This window comes from Ranitomeya imitator, chromosome 9, assembly GCF_032444005.1.
Source record: "Ranitomeya imitator isolate aRanImi1 chromosome 9, aRanImi1.pri, whole genome shotgun sequence".
Lineage (NCBI taxonomy): Eukaryota > Metazoa > Chordata > Amphibia > Anura > Dendrobatidae > Ranitomeya > Ranitomeya imitator.
In genome coordinates, this window is record NC_091290.1 from 23,812,461 (window position 1) to 23,839,274 (window position 26,814).

Genomic DNA, 26,814 nt, shown 5'->3' on the forward strand with positions numbered 1-26,814 from the left:
CTCCATTCTGTTCTCAGAGATGCCGCCTCACACCCACATGCACAGAGATCAATAGACTTATACAGAGACGATCAATAGAAACTTTTCTGCTAAGTTTAGAAGTCTTCCATGTGACCTTGAGATCCGGTTGGTGAAGTGCTGATCCGTGCAGACGTTACAGCAGTCAGTGTGTGGGAAGTCTGATGTATTAGTCAGAGGTGATCACTGGTGATGGATGGGAGCTGAACCCCTCATATCCCTACGTGGAGAGGCCACACAAACTTTCTGAAAGTATCTGATCGAGTCTTTCTACATCATCTGCGTCATGAAGATGGATGTCCGCGACGTTTTATTAATGTCTTCCCTTGTAGCTTTGCTCACAGTAATGAGCGAGATTGTGCCGGTGACAGCCTGTCCCTGGCTCACATGTGAATATATAATGTGATATATAGAGACGCGTTCACATGGAAACTATTACTGCAGAGAAAGAGACTGATCAATTTCTATTGTCCTGAATCCACAGAAGCCTCCACAAGAAAAAGCAGTGCTCGTAGAGAAAAATCTTTTAATCCGCCTTCTGACGATTCAGAATATCTATGGGGTGCCACTGATTGCCCGATCAGATGAATTTTACTACGCATGTAAAGTATTATCCCCCTGTAATGGGTGGTCTCTAAAACCCAACGTCCATCCTGAGGTCTTACCGGCAACCCAAATTTTCAATCTTTAAGTACAGTACTCCTCTGACGGAGATAGTTTGGGAAAAGGGTCTGGCAGGACATGTACCCCGGGTGCTGTGGGCACAAACAGGCCACTCAGACTTAGGTTTAGAGATAGGACAGCAAACTGATTTTTTTCCAAGTGAAGGAAAGCCGAGCTATGACCAAATCTGGCCCATCATCAAATAGCTGTTCCTCCCAACTTCTCACTACACATTCATGATCAATTCAACAGGACATGCAGGATATGTCGATAGTGAGATTACGTAAGCCACTTTCCAAATTCCCCCTCATCAAAGAAATTGAATAGCAAAATGCCCAATTCTTCTTTCCCAAACATCATCATACACATAAGATAGTCAACCTGATGAAATTAATTGGTTATCCAACTTTTTTTCATATGTGTATGGCACCTTAAAGGTAATGTCTGAAAAGCAACATGTAAGATCTATCTACACACGGCTGGAAATGGACTTTCTGCTTTGGCTTCTTATCCTAAAGCTGAAAAAGATTTAGAATTACGAGTCCTCAGTGGTTGATACCTTTTAATGGCTAACTGAAAAGATGGTAACAAATTGCAAGCTTTCGAGACTGCACAGGTCTCTTCATCAGGCAAAAATCTGTGTAGTCTCGAAAGCTTGCAATTTGTTACCATCTTTTCAGTTAGCCATTAAAAGGTATCAACCACTGAGGACTCTCAATTCTAAATATTTTTCTATCTACTGGCTAACACGGTACCAAGATATATTTCTTTCCTGTATCCTAAAAATGGGCATAGACATTAGACGGCTGTCGGAGGAACAATGATTGGGCCGACAGTCACCTCAGCTGACTCTCCCATACACAGGAGCACAAGTTTGGGTGAGCTCCCCCGTGTTCTCTATGAGACAGACACCAATTGACACGTTAGCGGGCGGCTGATCTGTGGGAGAACAATGCGATAGGCAATCTGAAATCGGACATGCGTGATCAACATTTCTCCTGGTGATCAGTCGACTATCGCTCCCATACGCATTAGACCGTCAGCCGAATCTATCGATATCGTCAGGTTCGGCCGACATCAACCTAATGTGTATGGGGGTCTTAAGTCATTCCATAAGGCCATTTAAAGGGTCGATAATGCCTTTTAAGATTGCTACTTACAATAGGTAGCACTAGAGTCTCTGTTCTCTTCAGAGAGGAAGAGAACATCTGTATGATCTAGCTACAGGTACAGACTATTGCTGGGACCCACACCAATCATGAGTCCGAAAGTTTGGTGTGTGAATGAAGCAGCAGTGAGCATGTTTGACTACTTTTCGATTTCCCATAATCAGGATCAATGGAGGGGGGGGGGGGGGGGGGAGAGGTCTTAGCAAACCCCACGATCATACATTTATCAACAATCCTGTAAATAGGTGATAAATGCGGTCTATTAGACAACCCCTTTAAGGCAAGGTTATCGCTGTTAAACAGTCTTTCAGTAAGCTACAGACTAAAAGAACACTGTGACCGATAGAACGTTTGGACCCCCTGCCCCCATGATCAGTACTTCATGTCATATCTCCAGCGCTGAGGACCTCCAGAGACATTTACATCACATGTGTCAGTGCTGTCAGCCGCTCCTCTTATATCGCCCCCGCACTATTATAGGCAGACCACTTTAACGTCAGTGTCCCTTTCTGAGTACAGATGTAATGAACAAGTACTTTAACATAAGAGATGTCACCTTTAGACCATTTACAGTTATGTTCACCTATGTAACCAATCTATCTTGCTCCAGTCCATCTAAACAAATAAAATAAGCCAATTTGAGACCCTATGACCGACTACTATACAAACATGTATCTCCATGGTTACAGACTACAAACAAACTCCGTGTAGTCAGATCTATCCCTTAACGAAAGTATGTAATGACTTAAAGAGTACAGTCTGTGACACTGCATTCTGCCCCCCTTGCCTTGCCGCGTCCAGCAAGTATCAATCAGATGTAGATTGTCTTCTGTGCATAATGTAGCAGTAATTAATCACTCAGTATATATTAATTAGCAAGCAAAGGCGGCTGTTTAAATATGGATGTCTTCGCGAATTCCAAAGCCGGCAACATTAAGAAACAGCCTTATAAAGTCAAACTCGCGTCAATGCAGCAGTGAACTGGTTAAAGCCGCACACTTGCGATCCAGCTGTTACCATGGCAGCCGTTGCCGACAGTCCCTCCTCTGGCTCATGGTGCAGTGCAGGCTGGATGTATAATGTATGCAGACCGGCTTGTCACTTGGAGGACGCTGTGTGACAGTAGTACTCACACATTAGAGCAGGGACCATGTGGCATCGGAGTGTCCGCTTCATCAGGACTCCATGATTGAGTCATTGCCAGATAGAAACCAACACGAGCCGCACTGATCACTGTCTGGTGCTGCACGAAGGTGTCATGACTGATGGTCTAAGATCCAAGGTACTGACCTAAATGGAGTGAGAAACTGATAACACGGGTATAATCCCTAATTTATGCTGAACCTAGAGTCACCAACTCATATACACTCAAACAATAAAGGCAGCACACTGTAGCGCCAACACTTGCAAACATGAAACATGAAAACTGATTTGCATTACTGCACTAGAAATATGAAAAATTGAGTAAGTTTAGCGCATAAATTGGCCAATTCATGTGTACCTGGTAGCCACGATAAGGTATTTCTCTTATACCAGGAGCTAGCAATGCCTTTCCTGGATGTGACGGTCAGTTTTTTTTTAAATTTGCATTCATTAGCCTTCTGACTGAGCACTCCGCCTTTTAGCCACAGGTGTTTTTAATCAAGATAGGACCACTACCCCTCCACAGAGATGTAGATTTTGGTCTAACAGAGGATTCATGTTCCCATACAGATGAGGACTTTATTCTAAGTGAGGAAAGGCATTGCTAGGTCCTGGTATACGAGAAATGCCTTATCGTGGCTACCAGGTACACGTGAATTGGCCAATTTATGCGCTAAACTTACTCAATTTTTCATATTTCTAGTGCAGTAATGCAAATCAATTTTCATTTTTCATGTTTGCAAGTTTTGGCGCTACAGTGTGCTGACTTTTTTGATACAGTATACGAATGACTAGAGACACTGTGCAACCAGCTGCATCAAACTGCCAACCAGATGCATCACTCCGCCAACCAGATGTATCCCCCGCCACCCAGATGCATCACTCCGCCACCCAGATGTATTCCCACGCCACCCAGATGCATCACGCCACCAACCAGATGCATCACTCCGCCACCCAGATGCATCACTCCGCCAACCAGATGTATCCCCGCCACCCAGATGCATCACTCCGCCAAGCAGATGCATCACTCAGCCAACCAGATGCATCACACTGTGAACCAGATGTATCCACCACCAACAATATGCATCACTCCGCCACCCAGATGCATCACTCCACCAACCAGATGTATCCCCGCCACCCAGATGCATCACTCCGCCAAGCAGATGCATCACTCCGCCAAGCAGATGCATCACTCCGCCAAGCAGATGCATCACACTGCGAACCAGATGTATCACCCACCAACAATATGCATCACTCCGCCACCCAGATGCATCACTCCGCCACCCAAGTGCATCACGCCATTAACCAGATGCATCACTCCGCCAACCAAGTGCATCACGCTATTTACCAGATGTATCACTCCGCCAACCGGATACATTTCTCCAACCAGAATCATCACCCTGCCAACTAGATGCTTCACTTCGCCAATCAAATGGATCAATTCTCCAACCAGATGCCTCACACCGCCAATCAGATGATTCAAAACCTGTTAAAAGACGTTCAAATGACTAAACACATGAACAATGAGTCGATTTTACATAGAAATGCACATGTTCATTCTTTTGAGTATGTACTGAGAGCTTTTTCAGGCAGGTGTCAGAGAAGACCCACCTAAAAAAAATTCAGGAAAGTTGTTGAAGTTGTTGCAAGTTGCATAGTCAGACAGAAGCCTCCAATGTATGACTGAATGTGCACATTCTTCACCGTGCTTTTCTAAATAATGGCTTATGCTTTAGTGTGGGGGAAAAAGATAAAAAAGCACACAGCCCCTTAGAGTCATGGAGGCCTATGGACACCTTTATTGTGTGTGTCAGGAATTTTCTGATATCCAAGAAGTATCATTTCTCCTTGCGGAGAAAGCCAAACAAGATTTCTACTTTGCACTGACGAGGGGCAGTACCCCGAAACACAGTGTCTGCAATGATATTCTGGTTTGGCTATTATCCTAAGTCATGTGACAAGGCTCGTTTAAGGGTCAACATTGACTTGTAGGATTGCTACTTCCAGTAGGTGGCACTAGAGTTCTAGTTCTCTTCCTCTCTGCAGAGACAATTTGCATAAGGAACTTTCTGGGCTTACAAGTCAAATGTATGCAAAAAAAAAACAAAATGTGAACTAAGCCTAAGTAGGACATGCTGAGGAGTACAGCTTTAAGGGGCGCAGATGGAGCACCAGGGCCCTGGATTATAAGGGGTTTTAAGGCCACTCTGCAATATATGAAGATCCCAGTATTATGGCACATGATAGAATCTGTAACAAGGCGGCACCTATCGAGGGGAAAAAGAAAATTGTACGTTTCGGATCACACAGGTTAGATCATGTGTCTTGACTCATGCACCACTTTGATGCCAAGCAAGGTATTTGAAGGGCACGATCTTCTTATAGCCAGTATAACCACAATTTTCCCATTGAGGTCATATAGACTGCTCAAAAAAAATATAGGGAACACTAAAATGCCACATCCTAGATATCTCTGAATTAAATATTCCAGTTGCAAATTTTTAGTCATTGCATAGTGGAATGTGTTCAGAACAATAAAACATAACAATTATCAATGTAAATCAAAATGAATATCCCATGGAGGCCAGTATTTGGAATGATACTCAAAATCAAAGTGAAAAATCAAATTACAGGCTGATCCAACTTTAGTGGCAATGCCTCATGACAAGAAAAAGATGCTCAGTACTGTGTGTGGCCTCCACGTGCCTGTATGATCTCCCTACAATGTCTGGGCATGCTCCTGATGAGGCGGCGGATGGTCTCTTGAGGGATCTCCTCCCAGACCTTGACTAGGGCTAGCTTCACACTAGCGTTCGGCAGGGGTGCGGATGGCAATCTTCTTCCTCCGTGAAGCCCCGCCCACTGCCGCGCATCTTTCTTCAGCTGTGACCACAACCCCCATCTGTGGACGTCGGGCACTCAGACCACCCTCATGGAGTCGGTTTCTAACCGTTTGTGCAGACTCATGCACATTTGTGATCTGTGGGAGGTCATTTTGCAGGGCTCTGGCAGTGCTCCTCCTGTTCCTCCTTGCACAAAGGCTGAGGTAGCGGTCCTGCTGCTGGGTTGCTGCCCTCTTACAGCCCCCTCCACGTTTCCTGGTGTACTGGCCTGTCTCCTGGTAGCGCCTCCAGCCTCTGGACACTACACTGACAGACATAGCCAACCTTCTTGCCACAACTCGCATTGATGTGCCATCCTGGATGAGCTGCACTACCTGAGCCACTTGTGTGGGTTGTAGAGTCCGTCTCATGCTACCACGAGTGTGAAAGCACAACCAACATTCAAAAGTGACCAAAATATCAGCCAGAAAGCATTGGTACGGAGATGTGGTCTGTGGTCCTCACCCGCAGAACCACTCCTTTATTGAGGGTGTCTTGATAATTGCCAATAGTTTCCATCTGTTGTCGATTCCATTTGCAAAAAAGCATGTGAAATTGATAGTCAGTGTTGCTTCCTAAGTGGACAGTTTGATTTCACAGAAGTTTGATTTACTTGGAGTTATATTGTGTTTAAGTGTTCCCTTTATTTTTTGAGCAGTGTATAAAAAATGTACACAATGACGTGATCTAAGAGGTGGGGTCCAAAATTGGAAATGAGGACAAGCCCCCTTCTCCCCTGAGATCTAGGGGATACAGAGCAGACGTAATCATCTGAGGACCCCGATACATTGTATATTCATCTAGTAAAATCATGCTGCTTGTCATATTCCTTGTGTAGAGAGTCTGGGAGCCGCGCCAAGCTCAATCAGGTCACTATGCAGCAATGAGACGGCGGCGGAGGTGTGGTGCACTAACACTGCCAGGAGCTGCGCTTCTTAAATGTAGATGAAGAGGGGGGCTCATTCCCTAATTAGCCGGAGCACAAAGCCAATCTTATATCCCCTTAAAGGGATTTCCTGATCCTCATCCCAATAATGTCCAACAAAAGCTAAATCAATTTCAGAAGCATATTTGCAATTCATGGTGCCTTGAGATATCAAGACAATTCCTCAAGATCAGCTACAACATTCATGTATAAATCGGCAGATATTCTGGAGGCTTCACTTTCTGCAGATTGCATGTAAAGCTGGCCCTTTAATTGGATAATAATTTCCTTGTAAAGTTTCTACCTGAATAATAAACATGGAAAATTTGTATAAAGCCGCCAGGAGCGTGTGGAGCCAGCCAACCTGGCACGCCACCGTAGAATTGGGTGCCAGCGCCACAATGGGTGGCTGGGATAAAACAAACAGCTCATAAACAAATCTCCAGAGAGAGGAGCAAATCACAAGTGAAATACCAGGAGCAGACAGCACATCTCTGTAATCAGTCTGCCCCCTACTGGCCACAGTCAGTAATACCGCTCACAAGAGGGACAGAACATAAAGGTGAAAAGTTATAGATTATCTTATACCAGCTGGTTATATCATAGTATATTAATATACATCGTAATAAACAACTATTATCATTCTGCTCATCAGCTCAAGAATTTACTACAGAATTACCGTATTTTTCGGACTACAAGACGCACTTTTTCCCCCCAAAAAAAGGGGGGAAAATTAGGGGTGCGTCTAATAGTCGCAATGCAGGTTACCATGGTAGCAGAGGTGCGGGGATGAGGAGGCGCAGTAAGCGGGGTCCCTTTCTCCGGTGAGGTGATGCAGCAGCCCGGTAAGCAGCAGAGCCGGGTGAATCCTGTTGTTATCGGTGGGGCGGCCATCTTCCTGAAGCCGCGCGTGCGCAGATGAAGCGCTCTGCTTCCCGGGGCTTCAGGAAAATGGCCGCCGTGATCTACATCTGCGCACGCGCGGCCTCCCGCGGCCATTTTCCTATAGATCCTTATGCAACAATAAATATAGTGCAGTTTTGTAGTGCCAGAGCTGAGATGTCAAGCTGTGAAGTCGCATGCAAATTAGTGAATAAGAGGCATGTTTATACACAAGAGTACTCTGACACACCCCCAATGCACTTGCAGGCTAATTTGCATGTGGCTGCAAAACTCCTTATCTCAGTGCTGGTACATCAGATTACTACAAAACTGGTATCATTTCTCTTGTTGAACTAAGACCTATACAGCCGTTCCATTAGTTTCAGCAAATACAATCCCTGGACAGGTTCCCTTTAACCCACTGAAACCAATATTGATGAATTTTGCCTATCATTTATTAGGTATACCACAGTTCTACTATTAGTAAATAGAACGTTTACTACCTTTTAATATAATGTATACGTTTTAAGTCACAGATTTTAACATCTCGGCTCACAGTCAATTAATTGTAACCTATTTTCCTCCCAGGATAGCAAGGAGCAGATTTCGATGTCACTCACCGGTGTGAATATTCGGGCTGTAGGCTTAGAAGCGGAGTGCAGTATTGGCTGCTGTGATGACTCTATAGACCTTGGCTCAGCTGTCGGAGAGGTGTAAATCCAAGAGCTCATTAACATCTACATATCGCCTGCTGTTATACTGATGCGTGATGTTACACAACATACTGACGCTGGTCCATGTACACATGATGTGGCGGGAGAGCAGAACATGAGCCTACAGCGATCAACGACCCCGAAGCCTCGACACAGATTTATTACAACATTTTATATTATACCGTTAGGTCAAACAACAGCTGTGTAAAAGAAGAGAAAACCATGAGCAGCCAAGAGGTGGTATAAAAAAGGACCAACATCTAACATAGTTATCAGTAAGCGGCAACGTTTTCACGCCACGTGTGCCATCTGCCACCTAATTCAACCTAAGACAATTCAATACTGACATTTGGAATACATTGATCAGTGTTTTTTATTTGCCATTAACTTGTGAAGTCCCTGTAGAAAAAAAAATAAGAGTCCCTTTTTTATGGTATAAGTAGGGAATACGATTTTTTTTTTTATTTATAGACATATGTGTAACAGCCCAGGTAATCGGTTCTTACAGTGATGTTGCCTTCCTTTCGGGGAGGGCAATATCATGATTGGAGGCAAGAAGGATCCTCTTTACCAGGTAACGCACCCACACTCAACATATTCCAAATCCAGTCCAGAAGGGGGAGCTCTGTACCCGGATTCAGGGGAGCTTCCCTCAGATAGGGATATCCTGGTCTGGAAGAGGAGTTAGGGAGTTGGTCCAGGGAGATAAAAGAGAGCAGTCGTTTGGAGGGAGAGGAGAGAGAAGGAATTCTGGAACTGACAGCAGAGTCGTGCAGCCAGGACTGAGCTGCAGCTCCAAGGAAAGGAAGTGAACCCGATGGGTTGAAAGTGGTGGAGCTACTGAGGAAAGGAGCACAGTGGAGAAGGAAAGGGGCTCAGAGGGGAACTGGACTGGGCACCCTCAGAGCCGAAGCGCAGGAACCAGGCACCGGGAGCCCGAGGCTGTGTTGTACTCTAGGACACATAGCAGAACCGGAGGGCATATGACTGTATGTTATTTGCCCACACCACGCCTAGAGGCGAAGCAGCACCTGAAGAGCCCGTGTCGTGATAGAGACCTTATAAAACGGCTCAAGCTGCCCACCATACAGGTAACTGTCCCAGGACAGGAGAGAGAGGACTTTGCCAGCAGCTACAGGCAGCAGGGACCTCGCACACTAGCGCAAGTAGGAAGGCTTATGGACCCCACCTGGCAGAGGGATTCACTATTGCCTCCAGGCCGGCCGGACCATACCATCACCTGTTCCTGGTACCCTGGACTGCTACTGCCAGTAAACCAGGTAAAGACTTTACAACCCTGTGTCCTCTACTTATTTGCCGGCATACACCATCCTTGCCCAAGCACCTTTGGGAGCCCTGGGGACCCCGCTTTACCTGTGGGAAGCGTCACCATCTTGCTGCAACAACATCACCCCAGAGGACCCCTTTAAGCAGCGTCGGTCCCCTCTGACTGAGAACCACTGGTGGCGTCACAAATAGACTTTATTCCCAAATATCCTTTAAAGACCTTTCCCCTTTTCAAGTGAGCGCCCAGGGCCACAGACCAGGTCGCAGCCACTAAGACATCCCCTTTAAGTGCGACCGGACCGGGCACCGAGTACCCCACTGCCCAGGCGGGCGACTCATATGTGGTCAATTGTAGTGTGACCTGGTGGTAGGTCACGCTCACACATTCAGCATTTGGTCAGCATTTTACATCAGTATTTATAAGCCAAAATCAGGAGTTGGTGATAAATACAGAAATGGTGACGGGTTTCTGTTATACTTTTCCTCGCCTGATTTTGGCTTATAAGTACTGATGTAAAATACTGACTTAGTCTAAGTTCACATTTGCGTTGTGCGCCGCAGCGTCGTCGCCGCAACGCACAACGCAAACAAAAACGCACCAAAACGCATGTACAACGCAGCGTTTTGCGCCGCATGCGTTCAACGCATGCGTCGCAAAACGCTGCGGGTTTTTGAAACGCAGTTGCGTTTTTACCAAAAAACGCAGCGTTTTTAGACGCATGCGTTTTTGGTGCAGTGAGTCATTCATCATCCCCCACCCACAATAAAAAGTGTCTACACAATAGATAAAGAACCACCAATGGCTAGAAGAGGGTTGGTGTTAACAAATGTGTATATACCCTGGCAGAGATGAATTCCTCACATTTTGCTGGTATTCATGATGGAGCGAACCATGAACAGTATCTACATGGATATGGAGATGGAATTTGCCTTGGCTCATGCCTATGCTGTTGCCTGTTTTAATGAAAGGGAAAGGGAAAGACGGAGATGGAGTCGTCGCCGCCGCTTTTGGATCCACCCTATAGTTGAAGTCCGGGAGAGTCGTGGAGCATACCATTGCTTGTTTGGCGAACTGAATGACAACCGGGAAAAATATTTCGAATATACCCGGATGTCACAGGAGAGCTTCCGCTATCTTCTGCGTCGGGTGGAAGGATCCATTAGCAGGCAGGACACGCAGCTCCGGAGAGCTATTTCCGCAGAGGAACGGCTGCTGGTGACTCTACGGTACGTTGCTGTTTGAATGAATGTGATATCTATTTACTTTTTATTTTATTTTATTAATTTTTTTCAATTGTAATGGTCAATGTACTTTTATAAATTATAATGTGCTTTATTCAAAATTTCTTTATCTTCTTTGCAGTTTCCTGGCTACCGGAGAAACGTTTAGGTCACTTCATTTTCAATTCCGGATTGGAGTCTCCACTCTTTCAGGAATTATTGCTGAGACATGCCGCGCTTTGTGGGATAATCTCCGGGAGGAATATTTACCTGTCCCTACAAGTGCAATCTGGGAGGCCAACGCACAGAAATTCAACCAAGTGTGTAATTTTCCAAACTGTATTGGCGCTGTCGATGGAAAGCACATTCGGATTACCAAGCCTGCGAAAAGTGGATCCCTTTTCTACAATTATAAAAAATACTTTTCAACTGTTCTCATGGCAATTGCCGGTGCGGACTGCCGTTTTCTCGCAGTGGACATTGGTGCATTTGGGCGTGCAAATGACTCGCGCACATTTAAAGAGTCGGATATGGGCCAAAAGTTATATGGAAACAATTTTAATTTCCCACAGCCACGACCTCTTCCCCACACCGAAGGCCCGGCGATGCCATTTGTTGTGGTAGGGGATGAGGCATTCCAAATGTCTGCCAACCTATTGAAACCCTACTCCAGTCGGGGCTTGGACCATACAAAAAGGGTTTTCAATTACAGACTGTCCAGGGCCAGAAGGACTGTGGAGTGCGCCTTTGGCATCCTCGTTTCCAAATGGCGGATATTGGGATCGGCCATTAATCTTAAAATTGAAACAGTGGATGAGGTGGTGAAGGCTTGTGTGGTTCTCCACAATTTCATTATGGCCAAAGAGAGAATAAATGTTGAACTGGATGAACCCATAGCCAACCCCTTGCCCGATTACCATGATCATCCTCTGAGGACAAGTGTGGAAATTGCGCAGATGCGTGATCGTTTTGCGGCCTATTTTGTGTCAGATGTTGGCCGTGTGTCATGGCAAGATCAAATGGTGTAGTAATGTTACTTTTGGACTGTCTTCTGATTGTAACTACACCAATAATACCTCTACTGTGACAGTTAGAAATATATTAAAAAAAAAATAATTTTCCATTAAATGTGCAATCAAAGTTCCGTTTAGGTTGGTTTGGTATATGTCAAATTTTGCATCTAAGTATAGTTCACAAATTTAATGTTCCTATAAAAACTTGAACCTGTTGTTTTTAAAATATTAAAGAAAAAAGTTTTTAAATTCTATACCGATTCAAATACAATTTTTATACCATAATATTACATATACTTGTTTGTCTGATTGACCTGTATCTTTGTGTTTTACCTGATAAGCAACGATAACAGCGATGTTTTTCAATTGAAACCAGGGTAAATATCTGAAGCGTGGCCCTGCGCTTATCAACATGATGTACGTGGGCCTCTGCATCGTTGTTCGCTGGAGAGATGTCTGTGACAGCTCTCCAGGGACCAACCAGCGGACGCTGCAGTGATCTGCATCATTGTCTGTTTCGCTGCTGCATTAAGTGTGAACACCTCATACAGCAATGAGAGACACCCAAAAAAAGACAAACTAAAAATTGAAAAAATAGTGTCTGACATTGCATATATGAGGTGTTTGAAGCACAAAATATGTGTAGACAGCACATGGCGTGATTTTCCGAGAAAAATTCTGGAAAATAATAGCATAAATAATAACAAATAGTGTTTTTTAAAAATAACATTTTTTATTGGGGGAAAACAGAAAACAAAAAGGGTTCTTAAACTTAGGGGGTTTCCACTTGTGCCACCAGAGGGGAATGGTAGGTGTCTTCTCTGGAATGGTGAGAGAAATGTGAGGATGATGGAGAAGACGACGATGATGGCGAAGAGGAGGATACATAGTCAAGTAGACTTGATGGGAGATCCAAACCCTCCCCAGGGTATACTGGGGAGGAAACCGCCACTTCTGTAGGGGAGGGAGGAGGCAACACAAGCCTTGTTTGGCCATGGCTGCTCCTACTGCGACTCGAGCCCCTACGGACAGTTGGTGTTGTCACTGGAACAGCAACCAGAGCCTCTTTGTGTGCCCGTCTGTGTTTCCTCTTTTTTTTTTTTTTTTTGGGTCCTGTGGCAGGTTCCCCAGCATGATGACGCCTACGGGAGGATGAAGGCATGGCAGGAGCAGGAGTCGGCGGCACTATGTTATGGTGCCTGTGGTGGCGTCGCTCGGCACGTGGACCACGGTGGGGTGGCTGGAGTGGCTCTCCAGCAGGAGTGGGAGTCATGCTTGCCAGCGACGGCACTACTGCCATTGTCGCTGACTGCATGACCCCAGCCTGCTGGAGAGCCCTCACGTAGGAAGTGTTGCAGGACTGCATCACTGAAATCTGTAGTTCCGGCGTAAGGTGTTCCACCATGCCCTTAGCAATGGTACTAAAAAAATGTTTTGCCGGATTTGAGAGCTCGGTTTCAATTGTTTCAAGGCGCCGGTCGATATTGGACAGACGAGTGTCCATGTTATCGCTCAACGCCTTGAAACAGTTCTGGAAAACCGTGCTCAAATGCAAAAATTCGGGCATGGTTGGCCTGTCCGAGGCCCGCTGGCGCTGTCGGGAATACCCAAACGAAGGTGCGCCAGAGGCCTCGGCCAGGGGAACACCTGATGTACCGGCTGCCGGTTCACCAGATGGTGGTGCAAGCCTGCTGTCGCTGTGGGAGGGCTGTGATGGATCAGATGGCGATTCAAGAAGGACCGCTTCTGCGGGGCGAGCTCTCTCGAGGGTGCTGCTGTGTGTCCTGTGAAAAGATAATGAAAAAATTAGTCTTCAATGAATAACCTCTCCCATACGCCAACTCCTGGAATAAAAATAGCATTACATTACACAATAATACAAATCCTCTGTCTCACAGTCTGTGTGGCCAATAATTAATTTCTGATTGTTATCGCCAGCTGAGCGTTAGGGCCGACGATAACAATCATGAACATTCCCGCTGTCAAAGCATTTTGACCGTATACCACTGTGGGTATAAAAATTTTGTAATCGAAAACTCTTTCTGGAAGCTGCCTATGCCACAAAAAAAGTTGAAAATTTAATGTCAAGATAAAAAATTAAATAAAAAAAAACCCAGTGATTTCACTGATCTGATTGCAGGAACGACCATGATGTTAGGATCATGTGATCGAGACTTCATCATTATTCCTGCAATCAGAACTACCCTGACTCAGAACCTGTCATGGACTACAAGGACTCACGCTTAACCCAAAAAATTAACTAATGGCCTATATAGCATTTTAATAGGGATACATTTACGTGGATGGCCAATATGTTACGCTGACTACATGGATGGGCAATACAGTATGTGCCTGTGAAATATACTATGTGGATACGTGGCTAGAACGTGTGGTATGTGGCTGCGATATTGTTACCTGCCAATATACTATGTGGATGCACAATGTACGTGGCTGGGCAATGTACTATGTGTTTGTGCAGTAGGCTATGTGGCTGGGCACTGTAATGGGGCTGTGCAATATGTTTTGTGGACAAAATACTTACTGACGGCGGCCAAGGACTGGTCTTAAGAACTGTAAACATTTTGAATATTTATAGGGCACAGACTTGGCCGCAGCAGCACCACTCTTCGAGCGCTCCTCCTCTGCCCGTAGCCCCTTATTGAAACGGTCCTTGATGGATCGCCATCTGATCCTCAACCTTTTAACTGTGAATGCAAAGGAAAAAAAAGGTTACATATGTAGCATTTGAAATGGATAAAACAACCGTGTGCGATGCAAAACTTTAGGTGTTTATTGCATCACACACGGTTGTGTTTATCCTGGAAAGATGGTGGGTCATAGCAACGTATCTGCACGGCGTATCAGCAATACTCACCAAAGTTGGCTTTGTCCTTTGCAGGAGCTATGTCAAAGCCCTCCCACAGCGACTTTGCCACCTCTACCCACAAACGCCTCAACACCACCTGGTCCATGTGCCGGGAGTCACGGCTGTCCCACAACGGGCCACGCTCCTGGATGCTTGATATGAGGAGCTCCACATCAATGACTCCATGGTCCCGTTGTGAAACCTAGAAAAATTACAAACAGAAAAGGTTACAAATATGCAAATATTAACAAACACCAGCACCTGTCATGATATGTACCTTGGCCCTATCCTTTGTCATTTGATATATGTATATTGATGGTTTCTACACCTGTATTTTTGAATGTTTTGGTTGTTTCACCTTTGTTACCTTCCCCCAATACTTGCTACCCTGAAAAGTTTGAATGTAAGCTTACTAAACATCCCTAGTGAAAGCAGGATGCTAATCAAAAAAAAATAAATAAATTGTTTAATAAAAATACTCACTCGCCGTGCTGACGCCACAACTTGGCCCTGACCTCTCTGCTCCCGCTGACTTCCTTCACCCTCACTTGAAGAAGCCTGTAAAAATTGTATAAAGAAATTATTTTAAAAACTACAAATGACTGCGAATAGTAAGGAAATTGACATAATTACTCACCACACTCCCCTGCGCCGATTGGCTCGATTCTGACACAGTGGCCATTGTAGCACGTTTGTTCTGCCATGAAAAAATGAAAAAAAAAAAATCAAAACTAAACCTAAATATGGCACATACAATAAAATATGCCCAAAATTTTTTACAACAACCACATTTGACTTTTGACTGATCGGACAAAGCAAAAATAAGAAAGCGACACCACAACGCCATACATTGCAAGAGAAGACAATCAATAGAAGAAACTATACAAGAATAGACCCAAACCAAAAAGCAAAAATAGACACCTATGTCCAAAAATGGACATATCAAAACTTTCTGAAAAAACATTACAGGCACAAAAATACAATGAAAGAGCAAAATAATGAACGCAATACTTTACAATTGCAACAAGACATGATCCTAAAAAACAACATCTTGTGACATCTAACCACAGAAAGACAAAAGGCAATAAAAACCATTCTAGATAACAAGCAATAAACATTACGGGACAACCGCTGTAAAAATATACAGCAACCCAAACATAAACCATAGCCAAATAGAAAATAAAACACATGGAATTTTTAAAAAAGGCCACCACCAAAAATAATATAAACAAATAAAAATTATACTACACACTTCGCAATGCAATCAGTCAATGAAGGAAGATATATGCCATACGGAAAACGACGTAAAAACATCAGCGATATTTTTTAAAATAAAGGGAAAGTACAATTGAAACTATAATGGCATAGCAGCAGCACGGAACTATACAATACAAAGACATCATAAATGTTGCCCCCCCCACCAGCAAGAAAATACACTCAAGGAAAGAAAAAATAAAGCCAACAGCATAATCCAAAACACAGCAAGACATGAGCCAAGAAAATGCCACACAGTTACCACCAACAATAGAAACCAGAAAAACATGCACCAGAAATTTTACAAGACAAAATGAGCAAAAATCAATACATTGAACAACCACATGACACAAGAACAAAACACCCAAACCCAAAGTAACGTAAAAAAAAAAAATAAAAGAAAAAAAAATTAAATAAAATAAATGCAATCCTATCAGAACCAGACAAACAATTTTTCAATAACAACCCATAACCGTAATAGCACAGACCAAACATTACAAAAATATAGACAAATCAAGAAATAAAACACAGAATACAAAATGTGCAAAGAGAAATATATACTTACAAGTTTGGAAAGCAGATTCTCCAGTCTAGTCTTGTCTGGTGTGATGACTTGTGAAAGACAATGGCAAACCCCTCGTTTCTTTATACAGGTCCTTCTCAAAAAATTAGCATATAGTGTTAAATTTCATTATTTACCATAATGTAATAATTACAATTAAACTTTCATATATTATAGATTCATTATCCACCAACTGAAATTTGTCAGGTCTTTTATTGTTTTAATACTGATGATTTTGGCATACAACTCCTGATAACCCAAAAAACCTGTCTCAATAAATTAACATATCAAGAAAAGGTTCTCTAAACGACCTATTACCCTAATCTTCTGAATCAACTAATTAACTCTAAACACATGCAAAAGATACCTGAGGCTTTTATAAACTCCCTGCCTGGTTCATTACTCAAAACCCCCATCATGGGTAAGACTAGCGACCTGACAGATGTCAAGAAGGCCATCATTGACACCATCAAGCAAGAGGGTAAGACCCAGAAAGAAATTTCTCAACAAATAGGCTGTTCCCAGAGTGCTGTATCAAGGCACCTCAATGGTAAGTCTGTTGGAAGGAAACAATGTGGCAGAAAACGCTGTACAACGAGAAGAGGAGACCGGACCCTGAGGAAGATTGTGGAGAAGGACCGATTCCAGACCTTGGGGAACCTGAGGAAGCAGTGGACTGAGTCTGGTGTGGAAATATCCAGAGCCACCGTGCACAGGCGTGTGCAGGAAATGGGCTACAGGTGCCGCATTCCCCAGGTAAAGCCACTTTTGAGCTACAGAGAAGCAGCACTGGACTGTTGCTAAGTGGTCCCAAGTACTTTTTTCTGATGAAAGCAAATTTTGCATGTCATTCGGAAATCAAGGTGCCAGAGTCTGGAGGAAGACTGGGGAGAAGGAAATGCCAAAATGCCTGAAGTCCAGTGTCAAGTACCCACAGTCAGTGATGGTGTGGGGTGCCATGTCAGCTGCTGGTGTTGGTCCACTGTGTTTCATCAAGGGCAGGGTCAATGCAGCTAGCTATCAGGAGATTTTGGAGCACTTCATGCTTCCATCGGCTGAAATGCTTTATGGAGATGAAGATTTCATTTTTCAGCACGACCTGGCACCTGCTCACAGTGCCAAAACCACTGGTAAATGGTTTACTGACCATGGTATTACTGTGCTCAATTGGCCTGCCAACTCTCCTGACCTGAACCCCAAAGAGAATCTGTGGGATATTGTGAAGAGAAAGTTGAGAGACGCAAGACCCAACACTCTGGATGAGCTTAAGGCCGCTATTGAAGCATCCTGGGCCTCCATAACATCTCAGCAGTGTCACAGGCTGATTGCCTCCATGCCACGCCGCATTGAAGCAGTCATTTCTGCCAAAGGATTCCCGACCAAGTATTGAGTGCATAACTGAACATTATTATTTGATGTTTTTTTTGTTTGTTATTAAAAAACACTTTTATTTGATTGGATGGGTGAAATATGCTAATTTATTGAGACAGGTTTTTTGGGTTATCAGGAGTTGTATGCCAAAATCATCAGTATTAAAACAATAAAAGACCTGACAAATTTCAGTTGGTGGATAATGAATCTATAATATATGAAAGTTTAATTGTAATCATTACATTATGGTAAATAATGAAATTTAACACTATATGCTAATTTTTTGAGAAGGACCTGTATATATAGGTTGTTTTTTTTGTGTCTAGACAAAGTCTAGACAATGTTTTGCATTTTTTATTGGAAAACGCATGCGTCGTACAACGCACCACGACGCAAGTACTTGCGTCGTCTGCGTTGTCAATACAAGTCAATGGGAAAAAAGGCGCATCGTCGACGCAAACACGACGCAAACACGACGCATGCGTTTTTTAAAAGGTCGGCGCCGCCAGAAAAATGCAACATGTTGCGTTTGCCGCGCCCAGACAGGTGCGCCCTAACGCCGCATGCGGCGTAAAACGCAACACAACGCAACACAACGCATGCACATGCGGCGCCAATGTTAAAGATAGGGCCGCACGACGCATGCGTTTTGTTGCGGCGGCGACGCTGCGGCGCAAACCGCAAATGTGAACGTACCCTTAATACTGAACGTGGCCTCACTGTGTGACTTACTCACCAAGCTCACTGTTTTGCAGATTTTTGGACACAGATTCTGGATTTAAAAAAGTGCGTCAAGATTATAGTACAATGGTCAGAAGTTTCAGAGAAATAATTGATGTTGATTTAAAGGGGTTTGTCTCATGATCCTATCTTCAGGAGCACATTGCTCCCAAGCGTCCGGCTGGGTGGGAGAGGTGATGTGCTTCTGACGATTGACAGTTTGGACCAGTGGCATGGCTGAGCGGTTATCCCAAACAGAGAGCTCTCTTATGCTGGAACCAGAGGCAGATTTACCTCTGCTGAATCGGGGGAGCGCAGAGGAACTGAATCTGGTCAGATCAAGACAACTACACAGCAGCGTATGCAAGTTCTATAGCAAAGACCTTGCAGGTGCTGCCCTCTTCGCCTAGGAGACAGTCCACTGCTTTTAAACTGCAGAGGTGGCTTGTAACCTACACAATGAGCAGGATTCTATAGAAGTAAATATTCCCATTTTCTCAAGAACTGGAAAGATTGCTAATAAGAGGTGAATTACAAAGTTATTAGTTTTTACACATTTAAAGGCCTAGTCCAGGACTATTATATATATATTTTTTTTTTTTTTTTTTTTTTGTTATATATAAACAGAGGCAACTGCCTGCCTGTTCTACACGGCACTAGATGACAACGATCACCGACCGCTCCTGAAAACGATTAACGATTAAGCAGCTCTTCTTCTTCAGGGCTGCTCTGTTGATAGGGCATCACTGCCAATGTCATGCTGATTGAAAGCCGGCCCCCGAGAGCGACTGTCAATCAGTATGACAATGACATTCACAGCCCTCAACAGAACAGAGCAGAAGCAGGTGCTCCATTGACCTGACGTCAGCGGAAGTCGCAGGAGAGGGCGATGACCGATCTGTGCCAGCAGAGATCAGAGCACAACACTTCTTAGGCCCGTATTAAAAGAATGACATAGTCCTGGATAACACCTTTCGGAATATGATAAAACCCTTTTGAAAATGCTATGAAATCTGCTTGTTAATACATAGAAATCACGTGTAACACATGAATGTGTCTAGGTCCAGGCCCCACATGCGGACCCCCACCATCGCCAGCACATTTCCGTGTTATCACTATAGATGTCTGCATTTCTAGAGGAGCACGCACTGAGTGATTGAGCATCACTGCATCCAGGCAGGCGGCGATGGAGGAGACGGGAGGTGTAAGAACTTGGCTGAGAACCGCTGAGGTAAGAGATCTGTTCAATCCTGGCATCATTTATATTCCGGGGAACGGTTCAGCCAGAAAACAAACAACAATTCATTTACAGAGAGACATTCGTACAACTAAACTGCAAATGATTCTATTTGTTCACCAGAAACTCCACGGAGCTTCATATTTTTAATGTCCGGGGATGGAGACATTTATAATCTGAGAGACGGGAGCGGAGGCGAATGTAGTGCTAGTGCCACCAAGAATAATACCGCAATAACTAGAAAAGTACCGCAATAATCAACCAAGAAAAAAAAAATCTACTCTAATAAAAAAATAATCTATGTATATAGTAGTAATTTCTTTTTATTATTTCATTCACCTTTTATTAACGTATTATTATTATTATTATTTATTATTATAGCGCCATTTATTCCATGGCGCTTTACATGTGAGGAGGGGTATACATAATAAAACAAGTACAATAATCTTGAAAAATACAAGTCACAACTGGTACAGGAGGAGAGAGGACCCTGCCCGCGAGGGCTCACAATCTACAAGGGATGGGTGAGGATACAGTAGGTGAGGGTAGAGCTGGCCGTGCAGCGGTTTGGTATTTAGCCATAGTTGGAACCACTTTATATATTCCTCAAGAAAGGCAGAGAAATCTGCCGAAACGTTGGATCAGTAAAGTCACGGTTTATCACTTGGATTTTTTGGAGTGCTGCCTGGATATTTTTTCTTCTGATGTTCTAGATAGATAGGCAATGTTTCAGGTCTCAGAAAATGGCGACTTTTGGGTTTTTTTTTTTACCACAAAAAAATTGCTATGGCCATAATTGTACCGACCCAGAGAAACGTGGGTTTCACATTTTTACCACAGGATGAACGTCATAAATAGGGAAAAAAAACAGCAAAATTGTGTTTGTTTTTTTTTTTCCATCGTTTCACTGAACTGTGAATTATGTTTCCTTTTTTCAGATTTTATGGTAAAATGAACAAAAAGTAAAAATGGCTGCATTGGGAAGGGGTTAATGGGGGGCTCCAGCATTTGGGGCTGTGGGATGCATTTATGGGGGGCTTTTAACACAAGATGTCACTCAGCCGCCCACCAGACAGGGAAACAGACACTTCACAGCACAGGTAGAACATTAACATATGATATCAGTTGTGTTTTCACATTTCAGAGCAGATTACACGAATAGACCAATAACGGTGACATTTACCTCAGAAACCATTAATATCAGCAGCAGTCACCACAAGGAGAGAACTACCTGTGTCATCATTCACCTCAGGAGCATTTCCCGCCTAGAAATAGGACAGAATCTGAGGAGAGCCGGCAGTTTTCGCAATGATTGCTGGGAGTCGTAGTTTAATAATCCCTCCTGCGCATTAGAGAACAGCAGACGTGAACTACAGTTCCCAGAAATCCATGCGCCACAAATGGTTTCTGGGAACTGTTGTCCAGAGAATGCAGTAACAAACGCTAGACGGGGGCAGTTACACTACAAATCCCAGAAATCATTGCGGGATCAATTCTAGGCGTGAAATAGAGCTTGTTGATGAGTAGAGCTCTCTTACATGAGAGGAGGGTGGAGCGCACAATATGAGTGACTGCTGGGGCTTGTAGTTCCCCTGAAGCTAAGGAGCCATTCTCCTCAGATTATATTGATGTTAGTCAGCTTTCAGCATCACGAATGTATAAATGTCACCATTATTATGAACACTTGCTGTCGAAAGCGCCATCAGATTTCTCTGAAGTGTTGCGGTTTTATTTCTCTTCTCATATTTCTCCATCTTTCGATAACGCCGCTGTCGCTATGGAGTGGGCGTGGCTATGTGGAGTGGGCGTGGCTTGATACATACATACACTCAGCTTTATATATAGATAATTCATTCATTTATCACACATTTATTTTTCTGCATTATTTATAACTTTATATAATACCTATTTTTTTCCTTTAAGAATATTTAATAAAAAAAAAAAAGTGAAAAAATTTACCTTTGCGCACAGTGAAAAAAAAACAAAACAGAAAATAGTGTGCCACATGTGCTCAGTGCCAGTTTATTTACCTCCAAATAGCCCCGGGTTCACACTGCCAATTGGTGTTAATGGGCGCTTACAATTAGGTATCAATATTTAGTGAAGGGGCATGAATAATTAACAAGCTGGCGTGTTCTTATTTGCATGCTAATCGCTGCTGGCGCTAATAGTAAAATGAAGTCAGTCACCGCTGCTTTATGGGGAATTGAATAGTGACCGGAGAGTCGTAGAGAGAAATGGCTATTGATTTAGTGATATCTCAGGAATGGCAGCGGGCATTTCTACCAATCTAATGACTCGTATGAGTTTTTCCTGAACTGGGAAGTCCCTTAATATCCCATCAAGCCTCCTATATGGTAGCAGATGTTGGTGACGACCCCTAATAGCCGCCGTTACCGTGCCCACAGGAGTTATCAAACAGCTCTGCCCGATCATTTAATCACGTAAGAAGCTGCCATTTTATGACCCCGTCCCCCCTTCCATGCATGGGCTCAGCACGGCTGCGTGTGTTCGTCCATAACACAGACTTGCATTGCGGTATGTTTGTGTGACACCGAGTCTGACGGCTGTTGTAACCTGCTCAGAAGTTAGAGACATTTAGGTGGTAAAAATACACATTTTCATTTCTGTCATGCCACTTTGCATTAATTCCTGAAAAGCACCTGAAGGGTTAACAAACTACCCGACTGCAGTTTTCATTATGTCAGGGGGTGCTCTTTTTAAAATGGTATAACTATTGGGTGTTTCCAATATATGGGACCCCTAAAGTCACTTCAAACATGGATAGGTCCCTAAAAAAATAAATGTACATTTCCTTGAAAAAATGAAAAATTACTGCTACATTTTTAAACCTCCTAAAATACTAACAAAATAAAAGAACACTTTACAAACGGTGCAGATGTAAAGCCGACATGTGGGAAATGTTATTTATTAAGGTTTTGCTATGGTACGACTATCTGGATTAAAGGGATAACCATTCAAAGTTAGAAAATTGCTATTTTTTTAACATTTTTCTCAAATTTCTGATATTTATTAATAAATAAACACAAAACATATTGACCTAAATTTACCATTATCATAAAATATAATGGGTCATGAAAAAACAATCTCAAAATCACTGGGATTTGTTGAATCGTTCCAGAGTTATTACTACATAAAGTGACATTGATCAGATTTTAAAAACGTGGCTCCGTCACTAAGGGGTTAAAAGTGGAGACGCACAGCGATCCAGATCTCTAACACGAGTGTGCAGTATGTTTGGTCGTTACAATTATGGACCGAAAAAGCGACTTATGATGCCACGGTTAAGAAAAACATAAAAAAAACAGAGTGCTATAAATCCCTCTCACATGGCGGAAGGAAACAGAGTTTGTAAGACAGAAGATATTGCTTTAAAATATTTTAAACGGTGGTTTTACTAAGACACTACAACCCTATTAATGAACTGCACAGATATGGACCGAAAAATGTGAGCAGCAAAGATCTGCAGTTTAGACCAGGCATCTGCAGTTCTCCTGTCAGCCAGAAGAGGGAGCTTCGTACGAAACAAAAATAAAATGAAACTTTCATCTACAGAAAATATCACGTGATCCTGATACACAGCAAACAATACATGTGCATTCCTGATACACAGCAAACAATACATGTGCATATGTGTGCGAGTCCATACGAAGGCATGGAATGGTGGGAAACAAGCCCATTCATGGTATATAGGAAATATCCATGGACAATGTATGTTAGAAAGTTTTATAATCGTTCTTTATAATGACTACTAAGAGGACAGAAGACCAGACGTGTCCATTTAATCACTTTCTGGAGTGCGGACCTGATCTGTAGGTTAGGTTTCCCTCTGTGGATCCACCATGCAACAGGTCAATATAGACCGAGGAGAAAACATTGGAGTTTCTAAGCTTGGGTCAACAACGAAGATTTTTTTTTTTTCTGCGGTTATTAAAAAAAAATAAAAAAAATTGAAGCTTGATTATTCTAAGATATCGTCTTGCTTGGAAAACACATTTTGAAACTGACTATAAAGGGTTAAAATGTGGGTTAAAATGAGCATCTTCCTCTCCGTCTCCTTAGAGGACCTTGCACACCCACATATTATAGGTAACCCTGTGATTTTAATATTTAGGGAATAGTAAAACTTAAAGAGGTTGTCCGCTACTTTTTTTTATTGACGACTTATCCTTAAGATAGGCTGGGTACTACAGATCCAATCCACCTTTTATAAGAAATGGATCTGCAGTACCCAGTCGTGGCCACTATAGAAATGACGGCGCTGCTGTGTCCCGTCACCATCCGGGAACTTTCAGCCGCCGCAAGTAACAGGCCCGGATAGGCCGGGGTGCCAGCTGTTCTACGCCAACCAATCAGATACTTATGGCCATCCATCAATAAAAAAAAGTAGTGGCCGACCCCTTTAAAGTATGTGCAGATGGAGTTTTGCTTTTGCTTTGTTTTTGTTTTGAAAATTTTTCTTTAGAGAGCTTTTTTACCTGAAACGCTTTTGACAAATTGTTTGTTTTGTTAATGAAAACAGATAATTTTAAATACAGTGGTTTGAACCTGGCCTCATGAAGCCACTCCAAAATGGATTTCCATAGTAACGACACTAGCCTCATCAGGTCTAAGAGATCTATTTAATAATGTATGCCATATGTAATGTAAAGTCTGGTGACTAATCAGCTTTAAGCAAAAAACACTATACGGCTATGCTTTAGTTGACTTTCAGATTTCAAAAACTTCTTACATAGTTATGAAATTATATAAGATGATAAATAAACAGGTCCCTCAAGTTCAGCCTTTCTCCACCAGTTATTCTCTATTGCTAGTCATTCACAATGCCATTGGTTGAGAGAAAAGATTGAATACAGTGTCGGCCATTACTACCAAAGTGTGACTGCTCTAACTGTAAAGAACCCTTTCCTGACGGAATCCCCTTTTCTCCACACGTAATATATGACCCCTGGTCCTTTTTGAAGGCCTTTGGAAGGAATAAGTTTGTCCTTTGTATTGACCACACATGCATTTATACATATAATAATTTGACACACATGGTTACTTCTCGCATAGATTGTGCCCATTATTGCAGCTCAGCTTCATTAAAGTGACTGGTTCTGAGAGTTAATACTACAGACAACCCAAGGACAGGTTATGGGGCATTTTTTGGAAGAATAATTTAACAATCCTGTGCACACATTTTAGGACATTTGCATCTTTAGGGGTCTTCACCAATCTCTGTAATGCTCACTATTCAGAAGACCACCGTCATCTATATGACAACGCTCTGATGATGATGGGTGTCCTATGTTCTAGACATACAGTGGGTACGGAAAGTATTCAGACCCCTTTAGATTTTTCACTCTGTTTCATTGCAGCCATTTGGTAATTTCAAAATAGTTCATTTTTTTCTCATTAATGTACACTCTGCACCCCATCTTGACTGAAAAAAGAAATGTAGAAATTTGTACTAAAAAAGAAAATCTGAAATATCACATGGTCATAAGTATTCAGACCCTTTGATCAGACACTCATATTTAAGTCACATGAAGTCCATTTCCTTGTTATCCTCCTTGAGGCCTGTCCCACACGTCTAGATAATTCTGGTACCGGAAAAATCGGTACCAGAGTTATCCGTGTCCTCACATGGCACATCAGTGTGGCACACGTGCGGCAGCCGTGTGCCAACTGGCCACCACACGCACCGTGCAGGAGACAGCGCTAGAGTTAAGCGCTGTCCCCTGCTTTGGGTGCTGAATACAGAATTCATTCCTTCTTCCCAGCAGCGTTCGCTGGAGCGAAGGAATGAAAAATCTTTTTTTTTTGCTTTTTTTGTGTGAAAATAAAGTTCCCCGTAATCTCCCCCCTCCCTCCTCCTGTGCACCCGCCCGCTGGCATTAAAATACTTACCTAGCTCCCTCGGCGCTTCCATCCTCTCAGCGTCGCAGCTCTTCCTGTATGAGCGGTCATGTGGTGCCGCACATTACAGTGATGAATATGCGGCTACACCCCTATGGGAGGTGGAGCCGCATATTCATCACTGTAATGTGCGGCACCACATGACTGCTCATACAGGAAGAGCTGTGACGCTGGAGGAAGCATCGAGGGAGCCGGGTAAGTATTTTAATACCAGTGGGCGGGTGTACAGGGGGAGGGAGGGGGTTAGATTACCGGGAACTTTATTTTCAGAACAAAAAAAAAAATGATTTTTCATTCCTTTGCCCCAGCGAACGCTGCTGGAGAGAAGAAATGAATGGGGCTTCAGCACCACAAGCTGGGGGGACAGCGCTTACAGTAGCGCTGTCTCCTGCACGGCACACGGACAGCATCCGTGTGCAGTATGTGTTTTACACGGATCCATTGACTTTAATGGGTCCGTGTGATACGTGCGCTCCCACGAACACTGACATGTCTCCGTGTTTTTCAAACGGACACACGGTCCGTGAAAACATGCCGACATGTGCAGAGACACATTGATTTTAATGTGTCTACGTGTGTCAGTGTCTCTGGTACGTGAGGAAACTGTCACCATACGTACCGGAGCCACTGACGTGTGAAACCGGCCTGAGATGGTTCTACTCCTTCATTGGAGGCCAGCTGTGTTTAATTAAACTGATAGGACTTTATTTGGAAAGGCGCACACCTGTCTATATAAGACCTCACAGCTCACAGTGCATGTCAGACCAAATGAGAATCATGAGGTCAAAGGAACTGGCCCAGGAGCTCAGAGACAGAATTGCGACATGCACAGATCTGGCCAAGGTTACAACAGAATTTCTGCAGTACTCAAGGTTCCCAAGAGCACAGTGGCCTCCATAGTTGTTAAATGTTAGAAGTTTGGAACCACCAGAAGTCTTCCTAGACCTTGGGGTACAGCCAAACTGA

The 26,814-nt window shown here is 43.4% G+C and overlaps 3 protein-coding genes across 3 annotated transcripts in view; 1 reads left to right on the forward strand and 2 right to left on the reverse strand.

Moving 5' to 3' along the window:
• NAV2 (neuron navigator 2) overlaps positions 1 to 26,814 on the reverse strand; it is a 417,518-nt gene that overhangs the window by 296,297 nt on the left and 94,407 nt on the right. The window lies entirely within an intron of this gene.
• On the forward strand, positions 10,289 to 12,536 carry LOC138649770 (uncharacterized). The gene is made up of 2 exons (XM_069740434.1): positions 10,289 to 10,909; positions 11,046 to 12,536. The coding sequence occupies exons 1-2, from the start codon at positions 10,560 to 10,562 to the stop codon at positions 11,929 to 11,931; spliced, it is 1,236 nt and encodes a 411-aa protein (XP_069596535.1). The 5' UTR covers positions 10,289 to 10,559; the 3' UTR covers positions 11,932 to 12,536.
• LOC138649769 (uncharacterized) lies at positions 12,603 to 15,229 on the reverse strand. Its single transcript, XM_069740433.1, has 3 exons — positions 14,792 to 15,229; positions 14,459 to 14,621; positions 12,603 to 13,700 (listed from the first exon to the last, which is right to left on the reverse strand). Exons 1-3 carry the CDS (start codon positions 14,886 to 14,888, stop codon positions 12,689 to 12,691), a joined length of 1,272 nt encoding a protein of 423 aa, XP_069596534.1. The 5' UTR covers positions 14,889 to 15,229; the 3' UTR covers positions 12,603 to 12,688.

What these genes read in the sequence shown, in the direction of transcription:
- LOC138649770 (XM_069740434.1), top strand. Translation starts at nt 10,560, where the DNA reads ATGATGGAGCGAACCATGAACAGTATCTACATGGATATGGAGATGGAA. An exon ending in CGGCTGCTGGTGACTCTACG is followed by an intron (nt 10,910 to 11,045) that starts GTACGTTGCTGT and finishes TCTTCTTTGCAG; the next exon opens with TTTCCTGGCTACCGGAGAAA.
- LOC138649769 (XM_069740433.1), bottom strand. Translation starts at nt 14,888, where the DNA reads ATGGACCAGGTGGTGTTGAGGCGTTTGTGGGTAGAGGTGGCAAAGTCG. An exon ending in AAAGGACAAAGCCAACTTTG is followed by an intron (nt 14,622 to 14,791) that starts GTGAGTATTGCT and finishes TTGCATTCACAG; the next exon opens with TTAAAAGGTTGAGGATCAGA. An exon ending in CCAGTCCTTGGCCGCCGTCA is followed by an intron (nt 13,701 to 14,458) that starts GTAAGTATTTTG and finishes ATCTTTTCACAG; the next exon opens with GACACACAGCAGCACCCTCG.